At 39.0% G+C, this 12,542-nt stretch overlaps 1 protein-coding gene across 1 annotated transcript in view; it reads right to left on the reverse strand.

Annotated features, from left to right (window-relative positions):
* The window catches only part of cracr2a.S (calcium release activated channel regulator 2A S homeolog), a 57,663-nt gene that overhangs the window by 12,464 nt on the left and 32,657 nt on the right, over nt 1–12,542 (reverse strand). Inside the window, exons 7-11 of the mRNA XM_018254871.2 lie at nt 11,590–11,685; nt 8,401–8,588; nt 6,588–6,659; nt 5,331–5,376; nt 3,865–3,956 (exon numbers count right to left, since the gene is read on the reverse strand). Coding sequence (XP_018110360.1) covers nt 3,865–3,956; nt 5,331–5,376; nt 6,588–6,659; nt 8,401–8,588; nt 11,590–11,685 — 494 coding nt within the window. The remainder of the gene's footprint in view (nt 1–3,864; nt 3,957–5,330; nt 5,377–6,587; nt 6,660–8,400; nt 8,589–11,589; nt 11,686–12,542) is intronic.

Consider the following 12,542-nt stretch of genomic DNA (forward strand, 5'->3'; position numbering starts at 1 on the left):
GCCCCCATACACGGGCCAATAAGCTGCCGACTTGGTCTGTCGGCAGCTTTTATCGGCCTGTGTATGGCCACCTTAACTCCTCTTCCATCCACTCTATACATGAGAACAATGAATGTCCCATGTTTGCAGCATAGTGTATCCTGCCTAGTAAGAGTCAGGCTCTACAAGACTCTACAAGACTCTACAAGACTTGTGCCTGATAGATGGTTCTCATCTCACCTTTATACATTGGTTTTGGTCAAAAAGAGTAGACCAAAAAGTGCCTAACTTACAGCACTCTCCAGAGTAACATAATTAACAATCCTTTATTTTTAATTCTCAAATTATCCCTATAGAATTTAAATATAAGAACACGTGTCACCTTACTGGGTAATGAGCTCCTGTGTACAAATGAGGTCATCCCTATTTTATGTCCAATACAATAAAGCATTTAGCGCATATTGTATTTTATATCCCTTTTGATTACTGCCTTATAATAAAATGCAAATATTGAGCTTTTGAGCATGGAAGAGCATAGAAGCTGTCATGCCATTATCTATCAGATTTAATTAAAACGTACTAATAATTGAGAGTCTCTGAAAATGTACTTCTAATTAACAAATAATAAAATGTGAAATGTTCTTGATTATACGGTATATATTTGCTTGCAATGCTTTGTGTTACAAATGGGTTTTCGTAAATGTTCTTTTTTTTCAAATAAAAAGCATTTATAAAAATAATACAATCCCTCAACTGCCACTAGAAAAGCCACTTAATTTTATTTTGCCATTAGATTATACTAATGCAAAAAGCATTACCAGCCGCACCAAATTCCTGTAAAATTCCATTGTTATTTTATGCCGCAAATATGCTATAAAAGGAAAATCAAAGAATACAACTCACTTACAATTCTGCCTTAAAGGGATACTGTCATGGGAAAACATGATTTTTCAAGTTAATAGTGCTGCTCCAGCAGAATTTTGCCCTGAAATCCATTTCTCAAAAGAGCAAACAGAATTTTTTATATTAAATTTTGAAATCTGACATGGGGCTAGACATATTGTCAGTTTCCCAGCTTCCCCCAGTCATGTGACTTGTGCCTGCACTTTAAGATGGAATTACTTTCTTGCAGTACAGCAGTAAAGGGTGACTGAAGTTTATCAGAGCACAAGTCACATGAATGGGAGCAGCTGGGAAACTGACAATATGTCTAGCCTCATGTCAGATTTCAAAATTGAATATAATAAAATCTGTTTGCTCTTTTGAAAAATGGATTTCAGTGCAGAATTCTCCTGGAGCAGCACTATTAACTGATGTGTTTTCTCATGACAGTATCCCTTTAAAGTGTGTTGCTACAGTCCTGCACTGGGTTGGGTACCCGTGGAATACCTGCAAAGCGGTCGGGTTGTGGGTAGAAAATCTGTGATTCCCTGAATGTGTGGGTAGTCTGTGGGTGACCCGTCTGGGTACCCGGCAAATGTGCGGGACTGATCCCTCCCACCCACCCTAGTGCTGTAAGGAAACTCTTTTGTACTTTTCCGGATGAATGGGCCGCGGAGTGACATCACTTCTGGTCTGAGATGATGTCACTTCCGGTTTCACGGGTCCTGGGTCGGGTAGTAAGTTTAACTTATAGAGTTCTGGTCGGGTAGTGGCTCTGGGTAGGGAGATGTGATGGGTGGCGGGGACAGGTCAGGTTAGAGGTCAGCGGGTTTGGGTCGGGCAGGGGTCCTTCCAATTGGACCTGTGCAGGACTCTACTCCTTGCTCCTCATTGTGTGCATGTGAGGGGAGGGTTGAATTGGGGCAGGTCTTGCATAGGGAGCCTCTTAGATTTGGCCCTCCAAATTATGCATGTGTGGGTCATTTATAAAGTTCACACAACGCATATTTATTCGCAAATGATTGGAATGCTTTTTCCTGAAAGCTAAAATATTGCACTGCTGTGCCAGTCTTTCCGTTTTTTTGCGAATTCGCACTGTGAATACATTTTCGCAAATGAGACAGGTGTTTGCATGAGTGCGCTCAGTGTGTCATATTGTTGTGCGCGAAAATAGTGTTGACATTAACTTAAATTTGCAATTTGCCAAACTGTTTTGCGAATATATTTTCTCCGCCAGCAAAGTTGCGGCGTAACTCAAACGCGGAGTATCCGCAATTTGCATTTTTTGCCATATTTAAAAAGCTCTTATGGACATCACAAGGCGCTAAAAAAAAAAAATCGCAATTCTGTTTGCACATTAAGTACACCACCTACAGTATATCCAGCTTTATAAATATAACCATGCGCAGGGCAAATATTTTCATTGAGTGAATCATTCTGCCCCTGCACGAAGTTTATAAATGAGCCCCTGTGTTTCTCTGTGGAAATTTATATATAAGTGAAAATGGTTCAAAGAAGCAATATTTTCCCTTAAATGTAAATGGCTAGCTAAACAGAAGAAATGGCTCATCAGAAAAATGGTTACACTATAGAGATTACTTTGCCAGAAATGTTATAGTCTACCAGTTTGTTTTTCTGTCAGCTCAGAATATTTGTGTATGCTTTTAACCTAGTGGTGGGTGAATAAATACGCCAGACGCGAATTCGCTGGGAATTTCCGTGAAAATTCGCTGTCGAAAAATATGACACGTGCAAAAAATTTGAGTGCGCATAAACATTGTTGCCCTTCAAAATTATTCGGATGCCCATTGACTTTAATGCATTTGGCCAAAATAGGCGCGCGTATAACAATTGTTGCGGGAGTTGAAATTGACGAGCATCAAAATAATTTTGATGCCCATTGACTTCAATGCATTTCGCGAATGCATTTTTCGGCAAAGCGAAACGGGACAAATTCGCCCATCACTACCTATGAGTACAGTCTCAAAACTGGAGTCGCAGCCCATTGCAACCAACCAGCAATTAGCTTTCAGTGGTCAATAGTGATGAGCGAATTTGTCCCGTTTCGCTTCGCAAAAATTTGCAAATTTGACGCCAGGAATAAAGACAATGGGCGTCTGAATAATGTTAGCGCAAGCAACTTTTCAGCGGAAATTCGCCGCAAATTAACGCCTGCGCAATTTATTCACCCATCACTGGTGGTCAACAACTAATTCAAATACAAATGTGATTGGTTGCTAGGGGTTTCAGAATCAAGAGTACAATGTATCCCCTACTATAAATGTAGAGTTATTTAAATATGATGCTAGACATTGTCCTCGCCATCACCATATAACGGTTAAATATAAGCGCAAGACAGAGGGAGCACATTTACTAAACTGTGAATTTTCTCAAATTTCACCTCAATTCGCTAGGTGATTTTTCACAACACATCTCGGGGCAGATTTATCAAGGGTCGAATTTCGAAGTTGAAAATACTTTGAAATTCAACCATCGAATTGAATTACTTCAACTTTGAATATCGAAGTCGAAGTTTTTTTTCATCAAATTTGGCCATTTGCGGTTGAAGTAAAATCCTGCGAATTGAACAATTCTAAGTATTTCATCGATTGGTCGATCGATTTTACTTCGACTTCCCCATAGGCTAACATAGCAATTGGTCGAATAGTCGAGCGATTTTACTTCGAAACAAAGTCGAAGTCGCCTATTCGATGGTCGAAGTATCCAAAAAAATTACTTTGAATTTCGAATTTTTTTACTTCGAAAATTCCCTCTAATTCACTTCGACCCTTGATAAATCTGCCCCCTTGTGTTTACAAAAAATCTTCACTTTTTCAAGAGAAATGTGGTGAATTTTCTCGAGGCGTTAATTCTCATATTTTTAGTAGTGGGGAATATTCTCTAGAGAATTTTCGCCATGAGGAAATGATGTATGTGGAAATTCAAAGAGAATTTTTCACCACTGAAAAGTTAATTCTCTAATTCCCCAAAGGGTATAAATACCTTTTCACTGACGGTTTACGGTCAACGTATTTGCCAATAATAGAGCCGGATCGTTGTTCCTTTATTGATGCTCCTGAGTTTCCCTCTGGTTTCTAATGTAAAATTAAATGTCTCCAGTTATTAGTTATCTTTCTACCAAAAAAACTTGTTTTGGAAAAGCACAACAGAATATAAACAATATCATAAAAAAGAAATGTGTAGCTATTCTTTAATGGAAGACTGGGTAGATGTTTTTGCTGCATACAGAAGTAAAGTTTTATGGTGTCGTTTTTATTTCTAAATTACAAATAATTTACTCTATAATATAAAATGTTATTCCTGATCAGAAAAAGTGTAGGCAGCCTGATCCTGTTCTTTCAGAAAGATCCAGCACTTCATGATGAACTGTTTTCAGACATGCTATTTGTTTCTCCAATGTAACTTGAGGAGTTGCAGTGGGACTTGGATTTTTACTACTGAGTAGTGATGGGCGAAATGGTGCCGGTGTCTATTTTTTGCGTAGTTTTTTGGCAAAGTCGCGCTGGCGTCCAAAAAAACGCTGGCAAATTTTCGTGGCGGTTTGTCGAATTTATTCGCCAGCAGCGAATCGCTGGAATTCGCTGGGAATTCGCTGGGAATTCGCGCCTGGCGAATAAATTCGCCCATCACTACTACTAAGTGCTGTTCTTATACTGTATCTACCAGGCAGCTTATATCTTGTGTCAGGGAGCTGTAATCTGGTTACCTTCCAAATGGTCTGCTTAAAGGAGAAGGAAAGTCGTCTAGGCACCCCCAAGTGAATGTATTTACTTACCTGAAACCCCGGGCCAGTTCTCCTATCAGCAGAAAACTGCACCGGCCCGGCGTTATTCCAGTGAGCAACACATAGCGATTCTCTTCCAGCTTCTTCTTTCTTAAAATTTCCCGGGGCATACGCATGCGCAGTAGAACAAAATAGTTGACTTTTTAGTTAAAGTTCGGCTTTTCACTCTAATGCGCATGCATAGCCGCGCAAAGAAAGAAGAAGACACAAAAGGTATAACCCCCGGTCTGGTGCAATTTTCTGATGATAGGAGCACCGGCCCGGGGTTTCAGGTAAGTAAACCTAAGTGCTAAACGACTTTCCTTCTCCTTTAAAGGCTGCTGTTGGAATAGGAGTGGGGGTAACATCATTCCAACAGCAGCATAGCAGTAAAGAGTGACAGAATTTTATCAGAGCACAAGTCGCCTGGCTGAGGGCACCTGAGAAACGAACAAAATGTCTAGCCCCATGTCTGATTTCAAAATAAAATATTAAAAAATCTGCTCTTTTCTATTCTATTTCTTCACTGTAGTGGGCAGAATATATACCCCATGTGCAAAGTCTTTATAGCACTTGGACCTATAGGAAATCAGCATGCATTCTTTCTGTCAACAAGGCAGCAAATATAATGTTAAACCCGGTGAAGCAAGAAAAATAATAATCCCTGGAAATGAAAGTTCTTTACCTGTAAGCAGCTGTCCCGCTCATCTCTTAGGTGCTTATTCATTTCTCTAGAATAAAACAGAAAGGTTTCCTTGAATTGTTTCCTTAATAGGGATGGGCTAATTTGACCCGTTTCGTTTCACCAAAAATTCGCCACCGGCGAAATGTTGCCGACGCCCATTAAAGTCTATTGACGGCATAAAAAATTTGCCGCGTGGCAAAAATTTTTTTGACGCGCATCTTTTTTTTTTGATGCACAACGCCATACAAGTCTATGGGCGTAATTTTTGCAGCGAAACAAAGCAAAAAATTCGCCCATCCCTATTCCTTAAAGGATAAGTAAACCTTTAAAATAAGTGAATATAAAACTGACGTGGTTGCAAATTTACATTCAGTATTTATTTTCTTTCTATTCCAAGATATTATGGGATACATGTGCTGTTAATATGAATTCCAACAGTTTCTGACCAGTCTGACCACCAAGTAGTCAAGGAAGTTGTCAGGAGAAAGAAAGAGACTGCTCTGATGTTCTTCTGCTTAGGAAAACAATTAGAAACCTTTCTCAAATCTTTCCTAAGCCGAAGAACATCAGAGCAGCCTCTTTCTTTCTCCTGACAACTTCCTTGACTACTTGGTGGTCAGACTGGTCAGAAACTGACCAGCAGGGGGTGCTGTTGGAACAAAACTCATTCATATGAACAGCACATGTATCCCTTAATATCTTGGAATAAAAAGAAAATAAATAATGAATGTAAATGACAAAAGGGCTTAGAATAACACTCATCAATTTTACATTGACTTATTTTAAAGGTTTACTTATCCTTTAACAATTACAAAGCACCTGAATACATTAGTTGGATATCTGGCAGGCTTTAACTTATCTTCTAAGTGATGTCAAGCCGTAGTACTAAACTATAATCTCTGATGGCTATTAGTAAGGTCATTATAAGTAATTATAATTAATCACTCAAAGTTTTTCTCAGTTTCACTCTCTTCCAGTGACAATGATTCCTCTCATTTCTGGAGCCAGAGCGGGCAATACTATAGCAACAGTAGTGATGGGCAAATTTATTCGCCAGGCGCGAATTTACAGCTAATTTGCGTAACGTCCGCGAAAATTCACCGGTGTCAAAAAATAGACGGCGGTGAAAAACGTTGCTGTTTCGAGAATTATTCACCTTTTCGCGAATTTTTTGGGAAATTTGCGAATTTTCCGGCAAAGCGAAACGCCGCAAATTCGCCCATCACTAAGCAACAGTGTAGTAACCTCAATATTTACCTTAGGAGATCGAGCTGTTTCAATAGAGTTGTTCTTTCTCTTTGCAAACCTTCAGTTACTCTGTAAACTTCCCTAGAATACAAGAAAAATATTTGCTCGATTTAATGAATTCTTTCTAGGGAAACGTCCAATAAGAAACCGGCTTTCTCTGGGTCCAGCCATTTCCATGTTAATGCAATTGAGCAACAAATCAAAAATTAAGCACACATCACCTAAACAATACAGGTACGGGACCTGTTATCCAGAAAGCTCGGGACCTGGGGTTTTCCAGATAATGGATCTTTCCATAATTTGGATCTTCACACTATCTCTACTAGAAAATCATATAAACATTAAATAAACCCAATAGGCTGGTTCCGCTTCCAATAAGGATTAATTATATCTTAGTTGGGATCGTGTACTAGAAAAATACTGTTTTATTATTACAGAGAAAAAGGGAAATCATTTTTAAAAATGTGGATACAATGTAGTCTATGGGAGGAGGCATTTCCATAATTCAGAGCTTTCTGGATAACGGGTTTCCAAATAATGGCTACCACACCTGTGTGCTTCATTATTGCATTGGAATACAAAGGCAAACAATCTGTTCAGCAGCTCTCCAGTTTGGTAGTCATCTTATTGCTACCCTAGCAACCAGGCAGTTGGAATATGAATTGTAGAGGGACTGAATAATAAGCTAAGTAAGAACACAAGACCCACGGGTCGGACGGGTTGGGGCCGAGCTCGCCGGCGACCTTCCAAATGCCGACTTCCAGGTTGAGTTTTGATAGACGCACGCCTCTCGCCCCGCCCCTTTTTGTGATGTCAGCGGGACGGCGCGGGTCTATAAAAGGTTGGGAAAAGCCCTACCTACACATCACTAATTTTAGCCTTAAAGAGCATTGTGCTGGGTCAGTGACCCCCCATGCAAAAGCTAGAAAGAGTAAAAAAAAAAAATGTAAACACGTTTTTGTTTTTTTTAAATGAAGACCAACTGCAAAGTTTCTAGGAATAGGACATTCAACAACATGCTAACAAAGGGATACTGTCATAGGAAAAAAAAATTTCTTCAAAATGAATCAGTTAATAGTGCTGCTCCAGCAGAATTCTGCACTGAAATCCATTTCTCAAAAGAGCAAACAGATTTTTTTATACTCAATTTTGAAATCTGACATGGAGCTACACATATTGTCAATTTCCTAGCTGCCCCAAGTCATGTGACTTGTGCTCTGATAAACTTCAATCACTCTTTACTGCTGTACTGCAAGTTGGAGTGATATCACCCCCCTACCTTTCCCTCCCCCAGCAGCCAAACAACAGAACAATGGGAAGGTAACCAGATAGCAGCTCCCTTACACAATATAACTGCTGACTGGTAGATCTAAGAACAACAATCAATAGTAAAAACCCATGTCTCACTGAGACACATTCAGATACATTGAGAAGGAAAAACAGCAGCCTGCCAGAAAGCATTTCTCTCCTAAAGTGCAGGCACAAGTCACATGACTGGGGGCAGCTGGGAAATTGACAATACGTCTAGCCCCATGTCAGATTTTAAAATTGAATATAAAAAAATCTGTTTGCTCTTTTGAGAAATGGATTTCAGTACAGAATTCTGCTGGAGCAGCACTATTAACTGATTCATTTTGAAAAAAAATGTTTTTCCCATGACAGTATCCCATTAAAGTCAAAGAAAACTTCTTTCATTTTAATAGTAACCCTCTTTTGTTTGTATCAGGCACCATTTATTTTTTATCACCGGCTACATTAAAAAGTTCATTTTAGAAGAAAAACAAGTGTCCCCTTTAATCTGGGCAGCAGGGACACAACATACATTTCTCTCTCCTCGTTCAGTTGAGACGCTGCCTCCTGTAGAATCTTCAGCTGTTTCTGGGCAGTTACCAGCTCCTGAGTCGTCCTCTCCAGTTCTCGCCGCATCTCTTTATTCGAGGTCTTCAGTTTTTCGTTTTCAGCTTTTGTATCGTACTTGTCACTGTTAAGCTCCTTGCATTGCTTTTCGAGCTATAAAACAACGAAATCGGCAAATCAGGTTATAAAATTTTTGAATTCGAATTGTGAGCTAACTTTAGTGTGCTTCGACTAGGGAATAGTCCAAATTCGAAAATTAGAATGTCGACATTTATAATGTACTGTCTCTTTAAAAATTCGACCGACTATTCGCCATCTAAAATCTGTGGAATTGCTGTTTTAGCCTATGGGGGACCTCGTATTTGGAATCATTTGGCGGACTTTGAAAAATCAAAAGTTTTTTTTATTTTTTTGAAATACTTCGATTCAAATGATCGAATACAGCCTATTCACTCGAAGTTAATACATTTTTTAATACATATTGGTTGGTCTTTTTTTTATTACAATTTAATATTTTTTTTAAAAAAACAAAACTCCCATAACCTCGAAATTCGAACCTTGATAAATCTGCCAATAAATTCCTCTACATGGATACAGGGAAGGGTCGCCATCAGAAACCAACTTTCCATTGGGCCCAAAATGAGGTGAGAATTTGGACCCCTTAGTGACATTAATACTATTTAATAGAACCTTGGTATTTTCCCCACGGATTCTATAAATGCGTTAAAGTCATTGGGTGTTTTTTCTTATGGCGACTTTTTTGTCCTAATGTATTAAAGTCAATGGGCGTTTTATCTCATGGCGACTTTTTAGTCCTAATGTATTATAGTCAATGGGCGTTTTATCTCATGGTGACTTTTTAGTCCTAATGCATTAAAGTCAATGGGCATTTTATCTTATGGCGACTTTTTTGTCCTAATGTATTAAAGTCAATGGGCGTTTTTTCTTATGGTGACTTTTTTGTCCTAATGTATTAAAATCAATGGGCGTTTTTTCTTATGGCGACTTTTTTTGTCCTAATGCATAAAAGTCAATGGGCGTTTTTTCTTATGGGCGTATTTTCACCTCATTTTGGCGAAATCATTCGCAGGTGGCAAAATTCGGAATTTCGCAGCGAATCCATGGCCGGCGAATAAATTCGCTCATTATAATTGGTTACTGGGTGACCTTAGTCTACTCTACATTTGCTCTGGTCAAGTAAGGTAAGTAATAGAAATGTCGGACGTTGTCGCTGCGTGCATCCAACACGACTGTCAGATGCGAACGCTGCGTCGGATGCACACAGCGACAACTTCCGACATTCCTATTACTTAACCTTAGATTCGGTGCATCTGATGTGACGCCTGCGATTCATCTCAGAACGCTGGAACGGATGCTAAAAGCACTCATGTAGTTCTACCCTAAAACTTTAAATATGTTGACCAACCTGTAGCCCTTTATTTGTTTTTAGGGAGGAACTCCAGGGGCGATTTCGGCATGATCCGACGTGCTGCGCAAAAAAGCAGGCAGAAATACGACGGAAATAAGGTAAGACATGGAAATGTCGGATGAAGTCGCAGCGTTCTTCCAACGCAGCGTGCAGCATCTGCATCCGACAGTTGGGTTGCGTCGGACAAACGATGTGACACCATCCAACGTTCCTGTTTATTTCTGTTGCATCCGACTTGACGCCTGCGTTTTTGCTGCGCGTGTCGGATCGTGCCAAAGTCGCCCGTGGAGTTCCTCCCTTAAATGAAAGGTCCTAGTCAGCTGCCAGGAGTGCTGGGAGTTTTATTTCAAAAACAGCTGAAGGTCCTTAGGTAATAAAGTCCCCATCTCTATTTTCTGTCTTTGTTTAACATGCCAAGTTTTTGAATTTGCCTTCTTCTTCTGACTCTTTCCAGCTTTCAAACGGGGGTCACTGACCCCATATCTAAAAACAAATGTTCTGTAAGGCTACACATTTAATTTTATTGCCACTTTCTATTACTCGTCTTTCTATTCAGACCCTCTCCTTTTTATATTCCTGTGTCTCACTTAGATCAATGCATGGTTGCTAGGTTAGTTTCAACTGTAGCAACCAGATTGCTGAAATCGCCAACTGGAAAGCTGCTAGCTAAAAAGCTAAATAACTATAAAAAATAAAATAAACGCAAATAATAAAAAAAGAAAACCAATTGCAAGTTTTCTCAGAATATCACTCTCTACATCAAACTTAGGGGCAGATTTATTAACGATAGAATTTCGAATTGGAAAAACATCAAAATTCAAAAAAACCAATCAAAATTTTGTTTTTTTTTGGTTTAATAGGTCAGTTTTCAATCAAATAGGTCTGTATTCAGCCGAATTCGAATTGTACGAATCAAAGGAATATCGCATTCGATCGAATTCGATTCCGAAAAAAAACTTAGATTTTTCAAAGTCCACAAATGGACTCCAAATAGGTTCTAGGAGGTCCCCCACAGGCTAAAACACAGGTTTCATATGGCGAATGGTCGAAGCAGAATTTTTAAAGAGACAGTACATGATAAAGTTCGATATTCTAATTTTGACATTCTTTTCAAAATTTGGACTATTCTCTAGTCAAAGTACACAAAAATTAGCTCACAATTTGAATTTTTTTTCATTCGAAAATTCACCTCGACCTTTGATAAATCTGCCCCTAAAAGTTAATTTGAAGGTGAGCAACCCCATTAAAAATACTTTATTCATTCTCCCCTTCCAAGTAAACCTAGAATGATGCAAACATCATAAACAGCAGAAAAGTGCCAAATAAGTTCATTTCTTAATATTAATTAATATAAAAAAGCACGATTGCTGTAAATTGCATGGAAACCTTGTGTAACAGCCTGTTGTTTGTGTTTCTTGTTCATTTTGTGTTCAGATCCGAGAGACCCCCACTGATCCCCACTATGTGCCTGAAGAGCCTCACTTACACTGTAACAAAACAGTTTGGATTCCCATCGATTCTACAAAACGCGTGAGGTTCATTATGTTCCCGGCTGCTTTAATTTTGTGCCACATCAAAGGATTTTGTTAAAGCAGCTCATTGTCTCTGAGATATTAAATAACAATCCTATTACCGGCGGTGGGGAAAAGAGGAATGAATTAAAAGTAAATATATTTATGGGCTGACATCAAAGTGAATAAATAATGTTGGTTAATAAGGACTTACCCTCTTCTGCTTCTGAACCAGATGGTCCAACTCATGTTCTTTGGACTGAAGCCTTTGCTCCAGGTCTTTGCTGCGTGACCGATACCGTTCTGTGTCCTGAGTAGAAGAACACGACAAACGATAACATTACACACCTCCCGACATTTTGGAAATAGAAATAGGGACAAAAAGATTTGCTGCGTGGAGTGCGGGCAAAATATTTTTGACCACACCCATTTTGTGGCCACACCCCCTAATTACCATGTTAATTTTACAAAATTTGGCAGGTTATGAAAGTTTGAACACCTTTCTGTGGTTTTAATTAGTTATTTAGTGATGGGCGAATAAATTCGCCTGGCACAAATTTGCGGCAAATTTCTGCGTTTTGCTGGTGTCCATTTCCAATCTTAACAATTTTTGCGTGAAAACGTTCAGATTTCATGAGTTTTTTCATGAAAACATTCAAATTTCATGATTTTTTCATGAAGACATTCAAATTTCATGATTTTTTCATGAAAACATTCAAATTTCATGATTTTTTCATGAAAACATTCGAATTTTGCAGGAAATTTTTCGGCAAAGCGAAACGGGAGAAATTCGCCCATCACTAGTGTTATTACAGTTTTGCTAATGAAGGCGAATTGCCCTTTAAACTGTGAGTCTAAGTTCTCCCAAGAGACCTCATTTTCTTAAACTGTTACAAAAGTATGTAAGTATCCATTCTGGGCTCTCTGCCAAAAGCCAATTAAGTTAGAAACTTTGTATCTTTTTCTTGCTGTTCAGTGCAGGAGATCAAAGAGAAGTCGGGACATTTCAGTAACGATCCGGGACTGTCAAAATCAGGACTGTCCTTCAAAAAATGGGACAGTTGGGAGGTATGTGGTTATCCAGAATGCCCGGGAGCTGGGGTTTTCCAGATAACAGAACTTTACGTAATTTGGATCTTTATACCTTGAAAGCAACATGATTTTAAG

This window comes from Xenopus laevis, chromosome 3S (assembly GCF_017654675.1).
Source record: "Xenopus laevis strain J_2021 chromosome 3S, Xenopus_laevis_v10.1, whole genome shotgun sequence".
NCBI lineage: Eukaryota > Metazoa > Chordata > Amphibia > Anura > Pipidae > Xenopus > Xenopus laevis.